The sequence below is a fragment of the Trematomus bernacchii genome, unplaced genomic scaffold (assembly GCF_902827165.1).
Source record: "Trematomus bernacchii unplaced genomic scaffold, fTreBer1.1, whole genome shotgun sequence".
NCBI classification, from domain to species: domain Eukaryota; kingdom Metazoa; phylum Chordata; class Actinopteri; order Perciformes; family Nototheniidae; genus Trematomus; species Trematomus bernacchii.
Window position 1 is genome coordinate 2,676,487 of NW_022987689.1, and position 20,034 is coordinate 2,696,520.

At 41.3% G+C, this 20,034-nt stretch overlaps 2 protein-coding genes across 2 annotated transcripts in view; one reads left to right on the top strand and one right to left on the bottom strand.

The window, feature by feature from the left end:
- LOC117488408 (meprin A subunit beta-like) lies at nt 1-8,423 on the top strand. The gene is made up of 14 exons (XM_034137278.1): nt 1-129; nt 225-243; nt 349-399; nt 503-546; nt 636-714; nt 1,611-1,728; nt 1,888-2,066; nt 2,498-2,716; nt 2,883-3,035; nt 3,672-3,887; nt 3,995-4,462; nt 4,569-4,748; nt 5,034-5,196; nt 7,923-8,423. The coding sequence occupies exons 1-14, from the start codon at nt 55-57 to the stop codon at nt 8,134-8,136; spliced, it is 2,178 nt and encodes a 725-aa protein (XP_033993169.1). The 5' UTR covers nt 1-54; the 3' UTR covers nt 8,137-8,423.
- A 92-nt stretch (nt 8,424-8,515) lies between these two features.
- The window catches only part of phlpp1 (PH domain and leucine rich repeat protein phosphatase 1), a 43,154-nt gene continuing 31,635 nt past the window's right edge, over nt 8,516-20,034 (bottom strand). The window contains exons 5-17 of the mRNA XM_034137277.1: nt 19,314-19,460; nt 17,450-17,677; nt 16,269-16,471; nt 15,907-15,967; nt 15,152-15,247; nt 14,378-14,533; nt 13,884-14,084; nt 13,257-13,419; nt 13,008-13,138; nt 12,303-12,416; nt 11,649-11,843; nt 11,286-11,514; nt 8,516-11,174 (exon numbers count right to left, since the gene is read on the bottom strand). Coding sequence (XP_033993168.1) covers nt 9,861-11,174; nt 11,286-11,514; nt 11,649-11,843; nt 12,303-12,416; nt 13,008-13,138; nt 13,257-13,419; nt 13,884-14,084; nt 14,378-14,533; nt 15,152-15,247; nt 15,907-15,967; nt 16,269-16,471; nt 17,450-17,677; nt 19,314-19,460 — 3,238 coding nt within the window. The 3' untranslated portion in view covers nt 8,516-9,860. The remainder of the gene's footprint in view (nt 11,175-11,285; nt 11,515-11,648; nt 11,844-12,302; nt 12,417-13,007; nt 13,139-13,256; nt 13,420-13,883; nt 14,085-14,377; nt 14,534-15,151; nt 15,248-15,906; nt 15,968-16,268; nt 16,472-17,449; nt 17,678-19,313; nt 19,461-20,034) is intronic.

Sequence of the window (20,034 nt, forward strand, 5' to 3'; positions counted from 1 at the left end):
CTCAGTACCTGTCGTCTGCACTGTCCCATGTACAGTAGAGGGACATTTTAGGACATGGCAGGGGGAAAACCTACGAGTGTATTTGCTCTTCACATTGCCTGCCTCTTATGTGGTGCTACCCTTTGCTTGGTGAGGAATTGGTTCATTTTGTTGTACTGTAGTTTGATAACTAGACATTTTAAATCAACTTGAAATGAATAACATTTTTGTTATCTTTTGTTTAGCCCACAACAAAAATATTAGGTGAGTTATTTTGTTTTTTAAGCAAGATTTACTTTTGTCACTATTCTGATTTTCTTTCTTTTCAGTAAAGTTTCTTAACAGTTATTTTCATAACCAATTTCACAGACTATGATGTTGACGGTGGACGTGACCTCGACATTTTTGACATCAATGAAGGTATGTAGACATTTTTAATCCTCATACCTCCACATTATTGGTTTTTAGTGTACTTTTCAGAGAGCATTGTTCACCATTTGTTTATTGTGCTTGGTGTCCATAGAGGCAGGGTTGAATCTTGTAGAGGGGGACATCGTGCTTGATGAGGTATGTCAATATAACTTCATTTATTTTTCGATATGGAATAAAGCTGTTAAAGTTCCTGTCTTCGTGATTGTTTTTATTGACTGCTACAGAGGCAAACGAGAAATTCCATAATAGGAGATGAGTACAGGTGGCCAAAGACGATCCCATACTACATGGAAGATGACTTAGGTAAGAGTGGCTGTTGCCGCCTGGATTTACAAGCTGTTTTACCCAACACTACATACAGTAAAGCAGTTATAAAAGCTTCATCTTTACCAACTAGGTTTTTAAAGTGCTGCATACACGTCAATGTATTGATAATACTGATCCAATCATACAATGATAACCAATGACTCGTCGTTCTGCATAAAGAATACTTGACCTTTTGGTTGTTAAAGTACATCGTTAAATGCAGGACTTGCAGTTAAGTATTTTATATAGTGTTTTAAAAAAGTTGCACAATCTTAAGTGACTTCAGCCCTTGTGTTTTAGTGACATTGGATCCAATCTCTCACTGTTGTATATGTAAAAAAGAATAGCAATTGCAAAAGTCATACATTTTTTCCCACCTAAATTTGTTTTTTATGTCATTGAAATACGATATTTAGAAAAGTGGTGACACTTCTCTTTGCTATAGACTTGTGTTTTTGATAACAAGTGACAACATATGGAAACAACCAGAAATACTTTTTAATGACCAAATAAGGAAACATTTACATGTTATATGGCTGACTAATGTTTAAAACGAGCAGAAACATTAAAACAAACTGATTTTGTTTGAAATAATATTTCCAATATCTGTATACTGGTATGTCATATTTAATGACGTCAAACTTGTGCTCAAAGCGTTAGAGCGAGTGAGTGAGAACATGTACACCACAGGGGGTATGATGTACTGTATGTTTGATGTTCAGTCATTTACAGTCGATTCAGACATTCAAGTCTTATGGGAGTGATCTTGAACCTTGACATTTAAATAATTATAGGACTTTTATGAATATTCACAGCATTACTTTATACAGTATAGGGTCTGTGAGACATTTTTCATAATCTTCAACATAATTGCTTTATCATCTTCTCTGCAGAGATCAATGCAAAAGGTGTGATTCTGAAAGCCTTTGAGCAGTACCGACTCAAGACCTGCATTGAGTTCAAGCCTTGGAGCGGAGAAGACAACTACATTTCAATCTTTAAAGGCAGCGGGTAAGGAAAAACTAATTTGTATTCTGTTATGGTCTTTAGAAGGCAGGACGAGATGTACTTTCTCAAGGATCAATTCATTATTTATACTGTATTTTATGATTCAAACTAAAGTTCTCAGTGTGATGTTCATTAAAGCCTTGAATGTATTTTATCCAATAGCTGTTTCTCCTCTGTTGGAAACCGGCGAGTTGGGAAGCAGAGATTGTCAATAGGGAGTAACTGTGACCGCATTGCCACCATTGAACACGAGTTCCTTCATGCTCTGGGTTTCTGGCATGAGCAGTCGAGGGCAGACCGTGATGATTATGTTAATATCATGTGGGACCGCATCTCAGAGGGTAATGAACCTGCCACTACTTTGACAACTAAAGCAGAATAAAGGATTTGATGATTCTTTAAATGCATACTCTAACAAATCAGTAAAAAAAAGCACACATCATGCAAGAAGTTTGTTACATAGGACTTCATCCAGCAGTTAATGTATTGCTTGATTGATGCAGGTTTACTTGTTGAATAATCTTAGCTAGATAAGCATTATCAGGACATAAAGGAATATCACATCTTGTATCTTGGTTGCATTGACCTACGCTCCTCGAATCGTTAACTCATCTGTCATTAAAGCAAATTGTACCTTGATGAATAAGCAATCTTTTATCAGGTCTTTAAAGAGGTTCAGCTTGGTAGGCGACTTTGATTAGTGATCCTCTAATCCACCCCCACATTGTGATGATGAACTGCACTGACACCTCTCTTTACGCCTGATCCACAGGAAAGGAACACAACTTTAACACCTACGACGACACCACCTCCAGCTCTTTGGGCGTGCCCTATGACTACGGCTCCATGATGCACTACAGTAAAACCGCTTTCCGTAACGGCTCTGAGCCCACCATCGTCACCAAGATCCCTGCTTTCAGTGATGTCATTGGCCAGCGTATGGAGTTCAGTGACAGCGACCTGCTCAAGCTGCACCGCCTCTATAACTGCAGTAAGAGGCAACAACAAAAGTGAACAAGTGTCAATTAGATGGCTTATCTTTAGATTTTTTTGCCAAATGGAAATATGTAGATAAGCAAAACATTGTCCTGAATAGTTGATCAGTTTATAGCAGTTCAAAGTCCTAAACCTGTGTATGTTTATGCAATGTCTTATAGCCCAAGGGTCCACTTTTCTGGACTCATGTGACTTTGAACGTGAGAACATCTGCGGTATGATCCAGGGAGAAGGGAAAACAGCAGACTGGGTTAGGATTGCCAAAGCTGAGGGAGGACCCAACACTGACTACTCCAACATGGGAAAATGCACCGGTGAGAATTATCGTGCACGGACATGGTGTAGTCAGTTGCACAGCTCTGCATCAAAGGTTTACTCTTACATTTGTTTCAAGTCTGTCTCCGAAACGTACGCACATACCTATACTGCATGTCTGAAAAAACAATTGAAATACAATTCCAGTTGATAAAAAACAGCCCTTGTCTGTAAAAGGTTTTTCCAAAGCTCAACCAAAGCTAGAGTCTCGCTTCAGCAGCCAAATCAAGTGGGTACCTTCTTGATACTGTCATCTTAGTATGACATTCTCATGCTGTGATAAAATGCCTCCACTACAAAGCAACTAGAAAACATAGAGGGAATTTCAACACCCACATTTTAAAAGATACCCACTTGATTTATTTGAGTTGAATGGATGGAGCATCTTCACCACTGAACTCTAAAATGCAATTGAAAAATGTTTTGTTCCAAATCTTCTATATTAAATATGCATTAGGAAGGGAACGGTCTTTGAGATAGACTTGATAACGGTTAATACATTATATAATCATTTCTATATGATACATTGGCTTGTAACCTTCTTCTTATCACCTTGTGCAAAAAGCATTACAATAAAATGTAGACCTAATGCTTAGGTACTGACCTTTTTAATCAAGTGAAATTTGCATCTTTAGGCTCGGGGTATTTCATGCACTTCAACACTAGTGCAGCCAGTAATGGGGATACGGCTCTACTGGAGGGCAGGATCCTTTACCCCAAAAGAGGATACCAATGTCTGCAGTTCTTCTACTACAACAGCGCCGGCCCCAGCGACTCACTGAAGATCCATGTCAGAGAATATGACACAACTAACCCCAACGGAAAACTGCGCCTTATACAGACCATAGATGGTACATTTTACTACATTTCACTACAGCTCAAAGTGTTACAATTTTGCTTGTGAAGTGTGGCTATCAAAACATTTCTGTTCAATCAAATCCATTTTTTACCTCAACAGGGTCCCCTCAGGAGCAGTGGCAACTGCACCATGTGAGTCTAGACGTCAACAAGAAATTCCGTGTTGTCTTTCAAGGGACCAAAGAGGGTTCTGGGCCCTTAGCAGGAGGACTGTCACTGGATGACATCAACCTCTCTGAGACCACCTGCCCAGAGTTTATATGGCGGGTGAAAGACTTCGCTAACGTTATGGACAACACCCCGGCAAACACATCTATCTTCAGCCCACCATTCACCTCTAAGGAAGGTTACACCTTCCAAATGGAGCTGTACCCCAGCGGTAAGACAGACTACCCTGGGGAGCTGTCGGCCTATGCTCATTTAGTGGCCCATGAAGGCGATCTTGGACAGAAATGGCCATGCCCCTGGAAACAGATAACCATGATGCTGATGGACCAACACGCACACATCCAAAAGCGCATGTCCAACCAGCGCAGTGTCACCACTGACCCCAACATGAAGCCAACAGGTGCAGCAACATCAACTGTCAAAAAGATTCACGTTGATGATTGTTTACATGAAACAAAATCATGAAAATACTATATTGTAAAACCTTTCAATATTCCTTTAAACAGGCTCCGACACGTTTTTCTGGGACGACCCTCGCAAGGTGGGCGTTGAGGTCACACAAACAGATGGGTCCAAGTATTTCCGAGGGCCAGGGGCCGGCACTGTAGTGTATCTCTCCCACCTCAGAGCCAAGAGCAGGGACTTTATCAAGGGGGGAGATGCCATCTTTCTCCTTACCATGGAGGGTAAAAGCACCGTATTGCACTATAAACTCAATACATTTCATTTGCTCCTTTGAAGCTATGAGGACTGTATTGCTGTTTATGTGAAAAGAAACACACCCATCCTGTCATATCAAATATTTATTAATTAGTATGCTAAATAATCATCTGGGCTACTGCACACAATTGCATATTTGTGTGATCATTAACACCTGTGGGGCATGATTACACCCATGATTTATTCACAAACTTGTCAGAAAACATTACAGTCAATGCAATAACTGCTCTTTCATTTGCTTTCTTCTTCAGATGTGTCTCATTTGACGTTGAGCCAGCCTATACCTCCCACGACCCAGAAACCTGCGACCACGACCCAGCAACCTAACACCACAGCACCCCTTGATGTCTGCCTCAATGTGCAGTGTCTGAATGAGGGTGTGTGTGTGGTGGCTGAAGGGAAGGCTGCCTGCAGGTGAGAGCTCTGACTGACCCTGCAATCACTATGCTGTTAATGCAAAAGGCAGCGAGCCTCAAGGATAGTGTTAGAAGTCTTCTTCATGGCTTTGTGGTATTATAATATAAGATCATTTCATTTTTTTATTTAATAGCTTCCATGTTATGCAAACCAATGAGTAAAAATCAATGCAACATTCTCTTACTACACTCAACACGTAAGACAGACATGTTTTAAATCGGTGTTGTCTATTTTGTATGTATATTATTTTTATGAAAGAAATCAGCTGTTTTATAGATCTTAAAGGTCACCTATCATGCTATTTTTAGGCAATAGCATTGGTCTCAGATATATAAAAATATATAAAAAACATGTCTATGAAGTGTTTTGCTCAAAATACCAAACAGATCACCCATTCTAGCCATGTCTCATATCCCTCTATTTCACTTCCTGTTTCAAAAGTGCTGATTTTATGTATTAAGCTTAAAAAAAGAAAATAAATTGATTTAAAAAAAAAAAAAGGAGGGGGCTGAGCTCATGCGGGACCCGGCAGCAGCTACTGTCTAAACTAAATACTGCTGTGATGAAACGCCATATCATGGATTATCAAGGATTATTTCTGAAACAGTATGGAGCTCAAACGCTTTCTCTCTTGCCGGTTATACCACAAGTGAGTTTCTTTTTATTTCCTGCTTCTTCACACACATGCAGTACAGGTTAGCGATGCTAATGTAAACATACACCGACCATATTACGTCCAAAACAGTCGGGCATTGTTTCCAGTGGCGTTTTTATATGTACAAAAGTGGTGGGGCACAAAAAACGTAGATGTCTATAAGCTTCTGCAGTGACGTGCAGTGATGTGCAGTGAGGTTCATGGCTGGTGAGGCACTGACTCTTCAGGTTTACAAATATTATATTTTGACCTAAACCAAAATATAATATTATTTTCAAAAGCTTTTTTTGTCTGATGCTTCGATTAATTTTAAACAGACAGTTCAACAAAAGGATACCCAAAAAATGTCATTTTATCATTTCAATATTGAATTGTTCTCTCTTAGTAAGATCCCATTTTCAATAAAATGGCGGTCTTACCTTGACTTGAAGATGAAGTCCATTTGCCTATCCTTCTGGACAAACATTTCTATTACTTTTTTGTAAAAGTCCTCCTTATGTTCTTGTAGTTTCAAAAGTCTATCATAAATCTAATCCATAGATTTATGATAAAAAAATTATATAAGTAGGGTAGACATGTGGATGTTATCCGGCTAATCAAAACGTGCATTTATCTAACAGGTACGTTTCCCACAGATCTTATTTCGAGCTATTTTCTAAAATCCTCTGGAGAAATCTCATTGCTTTTTTGTGCTTACTTCCTGGTTTTAGGACGCGTCACTGCAGCTCTCTCGTCTCCTCTTCACACAGCACACTTTTCGCGGCACACGTACTTACAGCCAATCAGCTCTGAATGATTTGAGATGACGTATGGTGGGGATGGTAGCTCCATGCCCCTCTGGTCATTATTTTTTTGCCACACACATTTCATTACAAAATACTCTGAGCATGCGCAGTGAAGTTTTTACAGTCACCGTTCACTTCACAGCGAGAGGAAGGGGCATAATCAGGTTTTGTCCCACATGGCTCTAAACAGCTCAATAGGCACACACTGTGACTGTAGACACACTAATTAGAAGAACACAGACTAAAACAGCAATGTACAGACGAATCAGATGATTAAACATGATCTTAAAATATATTTTATATATTTTTTTATTTTTTTTTTTGCATTTTTGTAATCATTATTTGTAATACTTTCTGCTGACACTAGGTGGGGCTGTGCCCCACCTGCCCCTAATGACCAGTCGCCACTGATTGTTTCTGATAGCAACGTTTCTGATAGGGCCGTGGGTGTAAAACCAGCCTACATTTCCGATATTACGTCATATCGGACGCAAATCTGGATCAGCTCCGTTGTAGCCCCGTTTTTAGAGATTTGGGTACGGAGGAAAAAAGAGAGAGGGTTTTATTTTCTGACGCTGCGTGAGTTCCCTGACACACCGGGGACACATATTTATGTATAAAAGACATCAAAAAGTGCATTTTGCATGATAAGTCCCCTTTAAGGTTGTTACTGCACAAAAACTTTTAATGGAGAAAATAATTAGCTAATAAAAATCAATAAAGAAATACCTGGCTGAATTTATTTAATTCTAAAATTCAATAAAAAGGTGTCTTTCCCGCCCAGTACATAATACATTGTTGTATCTTATAATTATCTCCTAGAAAGCAAATAAGCGCAGTGCAAAACACATTTTTAAAGGGATCACTGTGTAATATTTGGTAGACTCTTTTCAGTGCTCTGTGTGTACTCTCAGTTTTTATCAGTGTTTTTTCATTAACCTTAAAATTATCCCCTTCAAAATCTACATCAGGATACACCACGACAAAAACAGAACCATTGATGCCCCCAAGCCCTACACACTGTCCATTTTTATATAAAATGTTTTAGGAAAATGTAATTGGAACTGGTATAAGCAATATTTGATAGTCAATTTCCCCGAACAGCACTTCATATAAATGAAGCTAGAAAAATATAGCAAAACATCTTTCCTTTTTGATTCATTTTCAACTTGTTTCATTAGTTTACTGTAAGTTCTTCCACACATTTTCCATCACCTTCTATAAATGCTGGGAAAACCTTTGGGTACATTTTTGTCTCTCATCCTCTCCTTTCTGATCTCCAGGTGTGTGGTGGGTGATGACTGGTGGTACTACGGGAACAGCTGTCAGCACAAGGGCTCAACCTCAGATAAAACCACCCTTGCACTTGCCTCTTCTCTGTCTGTACTGGGAGTAATGCTAGTGGTTACAGCAGTCAGTGTCATCTGTTTGAAGAAGAAGTATAAGAAACGCAGTAATGGCAACAGTGTTGTCATGGAAAACATGGGCGCCAATTAAAAACTGTAGTGCAAGTCCCTCAACTTTCCATTGATAACTTTTTGAACAAAAGAAAACCACAAAAATGTAAGAGAAAAAAAATGATATTTTCAGTTCAATGATTATATTGATCATTCATGTTCAATGCTTTTGATAAACCGCTTTGCATTTCTCGATGAAAGTCTTTTAACTGCAGTGCTTAAAGGTAAAGCAATTCCATACTGTACAGTAGATGATCATACCACTATGTGAGATTGCCCTCTTCTGGTCATTCAATGTAAAAACACTCAAGCGAACCAAGATCTTTTCAAATAAATTATTTTGAAATTCTAAAGTCTAATATGAATCTTTTCACATTTAACATAAACTCATAATTAAGACACATCCAAGACAGCATGACTTATATTCACAAATTTAAAATTTATTATACCAAAGACAGGAACATCTGTGTTGTCTCTTTTCCATGTGGATATATTTGTTTGTATTACTGAACTTGACACAGTCATGCCGGTGATAACAGTTACTGTAGGAGGGAGCTGGGACTAATATTATGTGTGAGAGTCTGTGTTTGTGTATTTTTGTGTATGTATGTGCGTGCATGCAAGTGTGCATGCAACAATCTGTCTATTAGTGTTCATTAGATACAGTGACGACTACAGGACATCACAATCAAACAAAGTGGAGCAAACCATGGCAACTTTGTGTAGTTATATTGCATGGAATGTTGGGTTTTTCTGACCTGCAATTGCACATTAACATGTGTGTGTGTGTCTGTGTGTGTTGTATTTGTGGGTCTACGCTGTAAGATAAAAAGAGGGGGTGACATCTCCATAACAGCAAATTAGCAAATTCTTGGTGAACCTCACGTCCTCCTCACCACTAAAACCTTCACCGACATACAGGTACGTAGTTCCTTTTAAAAGCATCAGTATACAACATTTCTCTTATTTACAATCATTGGAAAAAAATCACCGTTTCTCTCAGAGAAGATTAGTAAAAGTGACTGAGTCACCATAAAGAGTATGCAACTCCTAGGAGTTAGTATTTCACATTTCTACAAAAAATTTCTATGCCATTTTACAGACCAAGAGCCATGATTTACTGAAGAAATACAGTATTTTAAGTGCCCTATCTACAACAGTTAAGTGTGGTATTACTGGTGTACCATTCAACAAAGTTCACTGATAATAAAAAGATTATGCGTCTCTGTTTTAAAAGGTTCTTTCAGCAACTTCACTGCTTTCACATTAAAAGATATGGTAAGTTCTTACAAAACAAACAAACAAACCATGGAACTGTTATCCATATAAACAAGTGTTGTGGCGAGCTAATGCTATTGCAAAAAGACTAGTGTTGCAAACATACTCAGCTGGTCGTCTAATGTAAAAACAACGTTACACAGTCTTTGAGAAGGGCACAACTATGAACATCAAAAGCTGTGTCCACAGCCTTTCCAAAAGGGTTGAGTGTCATTAAAGGGATCATTTGCTTTTTAAACTCTACGAGTTGTTTGGGTAGAAGTGGGAGGGTCAGGTTACAGTGCATGGATCTCCAATGATGTGGCTGTTTAAAAAAAAGAAGGCTATATAAAAAATTATATATATATGCATTTTAGAGCCTCTTGAGGAAACTCATTTGTTTGTGTCCATGTTCGGTACATCAGACTGGTTAGGTCAATGGTACAGTAAGCTTCTGTGCATGCTGCAGCTGGGAGTGAGATGAGGCTGTAGTCGTGTTGTTGTTGTTCAGAGAGGGGTGTCGTAGTAGTCTGTGGGCTGATCGGTCCCAGGCGGCTTCTGCTGTTTCTGCTGATGCTGCTTCATGATCTCCTTCACCTCCTCCTCCAGCTCCGGCGGGATGATGAACTGGTCATCTGGGTCGGGCTGGGCTGGAGCTGTGAAGTAACCCCCCGACTTCTTAGAGGGAGCATCAGCGGCCACCTCAATCAGGTTGTGACTTCTTTCCTGACGTGCCACCGACCCATTTGGCCTCCTCTTGCCTGCAGACTTCCCTCCGTCCCCGCCTCCTGCTCCCACTCCCTGCCACGACTCATCTCTCTCCAACCCATTCTCAGCCTCCCCGAGGCCCATGTCGACCGCTTCCTCCAGGGGCTCTGGGGTGCACGGCGGTGGAGGGGGTGGGGGGTGAGTCAGCATGGTGCCCTCTTGGCTGGAGGATGAAGGTAATGATGTTTGCGGTGGTGAGGAGGCGGACTCTGCTTTGAGGCAGTGGATATCCGCCTCTACTTCCACACGGCTCCCGTTAGAGAACACACCGGCGATGGGCTCCTCGTCCTCGCTGTCCAGCCCGTTGTCAGACAGGGCGCTGGAGAAGGTGGCGCTGGACAGCTGCCTCTGGAAGGACCCCGCTAAACATGCAGGATGGAGGGCACAGCAGCTGCGGGAAGACGGCAGCTCTGAACCCGGGAACAGGTACTGGCAGTGCTGGGTGCTTGTGTGGGCCTGTTGGTGCTGCAGGGACAGCGAGTGGGCCTGATGGTGCAGGGGGAGGTTTGGATGGTGGGGCTGCTCGTGCAGCAGCACCAAGGAGCTCTGCGGTGGTTCATCTGATGAGGCTGTGGAGCCCACCTCGCTGCTCATCTCGCTGGTGCTGATCTCACTGCTGATTTCACTGCAGGAGGAAGGGACTGGCAGGGAGCCGTCTGAGGGCCGCTCCTTGATGGCAGAAGACGACGGGGGGTAGGGGCCCAGGCCAGGGCTGGGAGGGGGCTGGGGAGGCTCTGAACAGCAGCAGGAGCAGCAGCCCTCACTCACACTGAGCTGGACCACAACTGCGCTGAGGCTGTCGGTGCAGCCGTATCCCTGCGCCAGCGTGCACAGCTTCTTCGCTGCAGCCAGGCCGTCCGGGACGTTTCGAACAGCCTCCACTGCCTCGGTGGGAGACACAGCATCCCACAAGCCCCGGCTACCCAGAATGAAAAACTCATCCTGGGGGGTGAGAGTGACTGTCTGCACGTAGGGACAGGGTATAACTGATGGATAGAGGAAGGAATAACCCATGATTCGCGTTGAGTCGGTCACACCATTCACCTTGTTGTCCTGTAGAATAGAGTATAAACATCAATATTGAGTTTATGCAGCTTGTATTTTAAATTACATGAATGTACTTTACATTGATTTCAATATACTAGGGTTTTCAAGGATGTCCACCTCAGTGATGATAGCCCTGTGCTGCCTGATCCTGCGGTATTCTTCCTCAAGCCCAATATTTTGGAGCAGAGACAGCGATAATGGCTTTCCATCACGGCACAGGATGGCCTGGCACTTGCCCACATTAGCAGCTGTGAGGGTGAAGCAGCCCCCGGGGTCAGTGGGGTCATGGCGGATGTGACACAGAGCCGCTGAGCCACCCAGTTTCTGCCCCGCAGTTCCCAGTTTTCTATGGTGGCAAAGAAAGAGTGGACAGAGTCAATATTTGAAAGTTCTCGTCTCAATTTGTTTAAAATGTAATTTGTGCAAGAGGTTTTAAAAAGTATGAAAAGTATGAATTGATAAAAGTGCTATGTACTGTACCTCTGCATAACAAGGAAGGTGTTGGTCATGTAGTCCTCTTCGCTCTTGGTCTTGTGTATTTCTTCTGCCAACACGTCATTCATTGTGCACTGCAACAAGTAGGGCACCTCCACATTCCTATCACCATCGAACACACCATACAGAGCCTCACGACTCCCGCAGAAACTGTTCACTGAAAGAGCCGCAACACACAGTCTGAAAAGAAAACAAAAGAAGGCCATGGCGTTATTGAGGCATGTGCTCAGTGAGGAAACAATGAGGGATTCAAAAATCAACTGTTCTCCAACATTGATCTAGAACCTCACTTACTAATAATCATGGGGGAAAACGATGGTAATTTGACTGTACAGCAGAACGTCCATCATCAAAGCAGATGTGATTGAACACTTAAGTGGAAACATTAGCTACAATTGCTCGAATCACTCCTTTAGAAAGCACGTTAAAAGTGTTGAATTGACATTTTAGCCCATACAAAGAATTCTGGCACGGAAGTATGCATGATTCATTTTTCCAAAAGGCACTGTTTCAATATTTCCCTCGTTTTACTCCTCTGGCTTTAACAATGCACGTCCTCGAGAGGTTTGGAATAGTGTTGCTTCACTGGATTAGTGTGAAGGTGGTTGTTTTTCTTGTCATTGACTGAATTTGACTCACTTATTCTTAACGCCCGAGGCCTCTGTGTAACCATGACTCCACACAGCAGGCCCACCAGATGCCTCATTCGACGAGAAGGTTGGAGGCGGATCAATACGGAAGCAGCGGATATTACTGAAAAACAACAAAACATACAATAGATGACATTCACTGTAAAGGCACAGGAGCCACTCACAGTATTTTACTCAGGGTCCCTTTATACAATGGTTTATACCATTAAAGGTTAGATAAGTATATGTACAAATAAAGTTATTTGGGAGACTGGACCATAAAAACAGCTATAAATATGTTAGAAGAACAAAAAACTGCAAGTAACAACAATATATAAATCTCACATATTTATCGATTATTACAATAAGCAGTATTTTATTTCACCGTACAACATTTCAATTGACCTACTATTTTGATAATAGTATTTTCTTACGTTATTTCTTGACCTATTCTTATAGTTTTCTTATTTTTTAAATAGTTTTTTGTCTTATACAGTAGATGATTATGTTGCATTGTTGGAGGACCCAGGGACTTAACATTGTTATTGCTATAACTACACTGTAGCTTTGCATATGACAATGAAGCCTTTTAACCTTTAAACCTAAATCTAAACAGAGCCAATACTACACATGATAATATACTTCTGTGCAAACTGTAGGTTATAGTCACATTACTACAGTAACACAAGACCTACAGAGACAAACAATGACATACTTGAGCTGCTCGAGGGTCTTGTGGTCCAGGTTGAGACGGGGGTTTCCAGTCAGGTCCAGCTCCTGAAGCTTTGGAGGCAGATTCTCTGGTAGTGTGATCTCATTGAGCTCATTACAACTCAGATCCACACACTGGCAACAGAGAAAAATATGTGAACACTCACTCACACACAGTTCAAACTGGGGGTCTCATACGCCCACTGTACATTAAGATGCACATAGATTTGATGATGCATTACTACTGTCTTACTTTCATCTCCATCAGCTGCATGACCTCAGGGAACACCTCGATGGCGTTGGAGTGGGCGATGAGTGTGTGCATTCGCCGGCAATTCATGATGGTTGTGGGCACAGTCTTCAGCATGTTCCCGCTCAGGTCCACCTCCTCCAGCTCCTCCAACTTGGCCATTTTACTGAAGAACGAGGGGGAAGCATTGGATGAGTTCAGTATGTAAAATGATGATAAATCCATTAGCTAATGGGTCATTTTTTCATGTGCAGATTTTCACTGCCTTTCTTTATATCCTTGTAAATTATTATCTTCCTTTTTTGGTTTTCTGTGGAAAATATCAATAATTGTTCAATTACTAGTATTCCTTTTAAAATAGAATATAAGATATTCATACAGTATATTTCAAAGTAAGTGTAAAGATAGAGATATGTATCGGCCAGCTATCAATCGCTAATATATCTTGTGTATATGTTGGCCAATAGCCACAGCAATGTCAAAGAAAGAGTATGTACAGTATGATGTAATTTAAAGACAATGTCACATTACGTTAATTGTTTAGTACATATTGTTAGTTCTAGCCTTAATGAAAAATACAGTTTCAGAAATGAAGAGAAGAGTAAACGAAGGATAATGTAAGTTCTTTACCTGGCTGGAAAGGTCTGGAGATGGTTGTAGGCCATGTGCAGAACACGAAGATGTGTATGGCCGGTTAGCTGGGGTACACACTTATCTGTCAGCCGGTTATTGGTCAGGTACAGTTCTTGCAGGATGCTGTTGCTTTCCTCTGATAGGCTGGATGGCGGCAGGTGCTCTAGCTTATTGGCTGACGCATTTACACACCGTAAGCTGAAAGTAATAATAAGTGTAGAGTACAAAAGTTGAATCACTTTCATTTCAAACTTCTACATGGAATCCTACTTCTATGACCTCCCATTAAAACCTCCCCCTCTCCCATCCTCGCCTTGCTCGGTTGTTTTTTATAGGCCTGTCATGGTTGCCCTTGGATATCTATCCAGCCCTTGATTAAAATCCTATTCATAATTTCTGTCCTTCATCTTAATCTTCTGCTACACTTAATCTTCTTGTGTCAGGTGCATTAGTTGATCAAACAAATCACTTCAGCGGATGATTAATGCTACCTGTCAGATTTGAGGAACAGGTTGCAGGGCAGCTCCACCAGTTGATTGTGCTGTATGTCCAAAACTTCCAGCAGAGGGCGCTCCACTCTTTCAGGCAGCTTCTGCAACTGGTTATGTCCTGCACTCAGCTTTCTTAGACTGTTGCTGCATAACAACCTGCCGCAGGAAGAATATACAGATGGTTGGGTCAGTACTAGAACATTAATGATAAACAAATACAGGGTTATGAACGTATAGATAGATGTATAAATGACATAGATAGATGGTGACGTTGTTGGTCAGGGAGAAACACGTGATTCTTCCACACAAATGGCATGACATGAGTTGAATTTAGGCTGAAACAGTCATGGAAATGATGAAATGTGCAGGGTGACAACGAGGGCGAGGAAAGGATATGAAAACGGAAAGATAGCAGCGCCTCTAGTGGAGCCTGCAGCTGAAATTCATCATTCTAACGCTTATTGGGTAAAAAATTAATCTGCAGACATGAGGGGACCTGGGGATGAGAGACAGAGGAAAATGAAAAGAGAGAAGAAGAGGGAGGACGGTTGACAAAACCAATGTGATACAGAGAGAGGAGGTGAGCTGAATCTGACCTTCTAAAGGCAGTATCAAGAGGAAGGAAGAGGATGGACGGAGGTCACAGGCTATCTCTGTGATTTATGAGGCCCTATGGGGGATAGATGACTGTCCGACAAAGGGCATGAAGAATAATGCAGCACAGCACTCCATTTACAGGCGAACAGACACATTTTCTGAGAGGGAGAGGCTCACCGTGCCGGGAGCTCAGTGATGAGGTTGTGGCTCAAGTCCAGAACTTCCAGTTTCTTCGCTTCACAGAGCCATTCAGGCAAAGACTCCATATGGTTCCTACATGAGACGAGGGGGTGATGATGATGATGAATTACGCTCAGTTTGTAAGGCGAGATGGCTTACATACTGTATGATATAATGTACCAGGATATTGCATGTGCTTGAATTCCCAACAGTACTGCTCTAAAATCGAACAAAGGCAGCAACTTTAGCTCTGATTGAAAAATAGCTTTTTTTGTCTCCATATTTTCGTAACGTAAGTCTCAGCTGTGTTGTGTTTCAGACACATAAAACATGTTCAACTCTTACGAGGTCCTTAAAGTAGTAGGAAAGAAAAAAAGAATTTGAAGTTAAAAAGCAGAGTTCACTTCGTTTACTTGCTTATTCACCACAAGGACGCTATGTAAAGGGGCCTATCACTAACATAACAATTAGAGGTCATGTGAAAGGTCAGGGCTGAAACGGTTACAGAGTGACAGCCCTCCAACGTCAACATTTGACCACACTTTCAAAGATCTATTTAGCAAGTTATTTGGCTACTTAGTTACAAAACCTTAAAAGCTAGTTCTCCCATTTTCACTGAACTGTTGATGCTACCCTGAGTATTTTAGGGCAGAGAGGACATACTATAAATGAGCAACATTTTTCTAAAATACTTTCCCACTTATAGCTGTCCTTGTGTGTCCTTGTGTGTGTACTTGTGTGATTTTTCTTACCTCGAGATGTCCATGTAACTAAGATTGGAGGGCACAGGACTGACATCCAGTTGCCGTAGCTCTGTAGGGAGAAATCCAAACACATTAACCTACAGCAAGGACAGACGCGGCCTATTACAAAAGCAGGTAGATGGAAAATGGAGGGAAGCGTTTAGGAGGGGGTGGGGGGGGGGGGTTCTTTAATAACAAGTTAGATATGGATGACGGAGAAAGACAATGAAACTGCAGCACTGACTTTTGCACAAAAGGACATTGGGTGAAACAAAGTTATATAGAAGGACAAAGTGACATCTGTGAGGTGGGATAGAAGTTATTTGGATTTCAGTTTTAGAGATGGCGGTGATCCTGCGTGCCAAACCCACCGTTGTTGGAGGCGTAGATGCCTTTGAGCAAGCAACTCTTGGTCTTGAGGCAGCTGATGCGATTCCTCTCGCAGTGAAGCACCTCCAGCCGGGGGAAGACCGAGGCGTCCAGCTCCGTCAGCCGGTTGTCCCTCACGTCCAGCTGAGTCACGTGTCTCAGCAGGTCAGGCTCATCCGGCACCATGCTGGAGATCTTATTCAACCTGACAGAGGAAGCAGGGAGGAGGTTCAGCTCCAATTGGATCAGGTTGAACCGCACAGGCTGTGGCCTTTCTTGCAAGGCAGGGAACATGCCTCAGGAGATGGCTGATATATAGTGCAGCAGCTACTTGAGTTGGTTTAGTATTCAGTTGTCATCATTTATGGCAAAAACTGATATCACACTGACTCTTAAACAATAACCAGAATGTGGATTATATATTCAGGCTAAAGCATCAGCCCTCACATAATTGCATAGGTTGTCTTGATTAACAGGCAATAACTTCTGATGGGAAAATGCTTTGGTTTTTAAACTTAAATAAGAAAACAATCTGTCTGGAAATAAAAACAGCCAAAACAGAAGTTAAACAACTGGTAAAAATGAACTTTGTTAATATGAGAAGAAACCATTTTTCATAATATTGAGTTACACAAAAAAGAAATGGTTTTATAATTTGATGGTTATGCTTTCCCTGTGTTTTAATTGACATTCCATTTCAGCTTGTCTGGACGCGTTAACAGGCAATATGTCAACAGAAACAAACAGCTGCAGCCCACATCAATCTCATCAGGTGATCTTTGCTCAAACAGGAATGCTGGAAAACGTATTTACTGACCTCGTCTAAGCAAAGTGAGAAGGGGTGAAGTATTAACTGAAAAATAGTGCAAGTCACTCCAGCTCTGTGCGTTTACTAACAAAGAGGAGACACCTGATGGAGCCACTGAAGGCAAATGCTTTCCTGATTCCATGCTGTCTGGCTGTCTGCTTGTGTTTTGGCTTCCTCTTGATGTTATTCTTTCTATCAATTATGGGATAACAGATTTCCTTGAGTTCTGGAAAAACCATTACAGAGGACTTTAAGGGACACTTGTTAATGACATAGTTCTCTAGTAGATCATTCATAAAATCCCAACCATAATCTAGTGATCATGATTTCTCTTATTTTTTTCTGAATATTTGTAATATGCCTAAATTGCCGTACCTTAGATCGATGTGTTTGACTCGTAGAAGTCTGAAATTCTGCAGTGTGAGTGTTTCTAGGTTGTTTCCAGCCATGCACAGCTTCTCCATGGAGGTCAATTGCTCCAGCACCTGCGGCACATGCTTGAACTGGTTGAAGGAGAGGCCTAAGTAACTCAGCCTCTGGAGGGAACCCAGCTCTTTGGGCAGCTCATCTAGACTGTTGCCGTCCAAAAGGAAAGTCTGCAAACTGAGAGAGGAACAACAAATCAGACGTTTGACCACATCATGAAAGAGGTGATTGGCAAGATGGCAATTCAATAAAGATTTTTTTTTTATTTAGCTTAGGATAGAATGACGCTTTGTTAGATAGAACTTGTGCTACAATTTCAGCACTCAGTACACTTCATGTCCAGCAGATGACGGTAGCGGGTTGAATGCCCTACCGGCCACTACAGGAATGAACAGGCATACCAGATCATTCCTGCAGATTAACTTCTCATCTAGCCCAGCTTCTACCCACATACCTGTTTTATAAGTTTACAATGAGGTTTGACTTTAAAGCACAGGCACTTCCCATGAGCCAGTACTGACCAAATCGCTTATGTCATGGTGGTGTAAATTCGCCCTAGAAATGCATTAATTGTCATGTCCATTAGTTCTACCGCCTTTTATATGTGTTAGTTTTGATTTTGTTGATGTATTTTTAACGAGTGCTCTGTGGCCTATTTAATTTGTTATTGTTAATTTTATTGTTTTTTTTTATTACTGGAGCTTGTGTTTGACTGTCTGTTTTATTACATATTTTACGCAATGTACAGTAAGGTGACCTTGAGTAGGATTAAAGACCCAATTCAATATAATGCATTATTAATATTTTTGTATATATTTTAATTTTTTTCTGACAATCCTTTAAAGAGTGAGTCAACTGATTTCCACAGGCAGGGGAGCTCATACTGGATCTCAACCGACACTTCAAATGATCTGAGCATTCCCATGAGAACAAACTGGTTTCCTGCCAGCAAAATCTGATTTGTTAAATTCTCTTTAAAAGTTTTACCTAGAAATAAATCTGTGATTACTTTGAGGGATAGAGTACCAATGTCACCCAGTAAACCTATTATAACACCAGAACCAATTGACATAATTCATTTCAACAATCTAATTCAGTGATCCCTCAATGAGGGGTCAATACTTTACTGACAGTAAAGTTATCAAGAAATGCAGCACACATTTCCATAGAAAGTTGAGGCCAAAAGAAAAAAGGAGATGGTAAAAACTGGATTTTCATACAACAGGTTTGCCCAATAAGAAACTAAACAAACTTGTAGAAAACACTGGTAACAGCTTTAAAACAGCTGACTAACAATAAAGTAAATTGACTTGCATAAACCAACAACTAAACGCTGGACAGGCTATGAAAGGCAAAAAGCCACAAGCAAGTCGAGTCGTTGTTTTCTCACATGTTGAAACCAGCAAAGTACACCATGGTGGTTGTTATGCCATGTACTTGTTGCTAGGTAACTCCCACATTTGGCTATGAGGTTGGTTTGTGAAAAGGTTCACTGGCTTCCCACCACATGAGATGGCATCAATGCAAGCAAGCACAGGCCCCAACTCAGCAGTATCCCAAAACAATAAGAGAAACAGTGAAATAACTCCAAACATTATTAAGTCAATAGCAGAGAAATCTAAGGTAAACACCAGACACATAATACATTTTAGAAAAAACAATAAAGGAGGAAAAGCAGGCTACAATATGTCTGAAATTTAGATAATAGGTTTATTCAGACTCTGAGTTTGGCAAAGATTTCGATCTTGCAACATGTTGGTTTTCACCATAGTCAAACTGTCTGTATCCTCAATAACTTCCTTCTGTTACTTACTTGGTCATGGCCCCCACAGAGCCTGGGACACAGGTCAAGTAATTACAGCTGAGGTTGACCTCCATCAGCGTGGGGATGTCACAGATGACCGGGGGGAATTGACCGATGTGGTTGTTGGACAGGTTGAGGCTCCGCAGACGAGAAAATCTGCAAATAGAGGATAAAAGTGTTAATGAAACATAAGAGGAGAGGTAGCTGAGAGAAGACGAGCAAATGATTGGAGCTGTAGTTGCATCTTGTCAACATGAATATTGCAACAGAGTGGAAGATATTCATAAATATATTCATGAATGTATTCATTGGCAACGTAGCAAAGTATAGCTTACCCAAGATTTGTTTCAGTGAAAAACACACACAGTTGGATTGAACTCAATCTAAACCCCTCACATTTTAATTGTTTAGGAAACAAGCACAGCGTTAACATCTCTGTTGTTCATTCAAACACTAGTGACCAGTGGCATTTGGCATGGTGTCCTATGGCACAGCAGCGACCTTCAGAGGGGTAAGCCCCTTAGAGAGGGAGGGAGCAAGACAACAAGGCAAAGCAGGGGAAATGACTCTGTGTCTTTATTTATCCATCTACACACATACAGACACACACATGGGACCTGTTATCGCCTATCATTTGCACAGCGAGAGCAGCTATGGCGAGCCGGAGATGGGCAGCGTGCCATAAAAGCACCGCGGGCAGGAGCAGCTGCTTCAACTGACACTACTTGAT

Excerpts from the sequence above, each read along its gene's own strand:
- LOC117488408 (XM_034137278.1), top strand. The coding sequence starts at position 55 with ATGGCAGGGGGAAAACCTACGAGTGTATTTGCTCTTCACATTGCCTGC. Across the intron at positions 2,067-2,497 it reads GTGGGACCGCATCTCAGAGG|GAAAGGAACACAACTTTAAC; the intron begins GTAATGAACCTG and ends CCTGATCCACAG. Across the intron at positions 5,197-7,922 it reads GAAGGGAAGGCTGCCTGCAG|GTGTGTGGTGGGTGATGACT; the intron begins GTGAGAGCTCTG and ends TCTGATCTCCAG.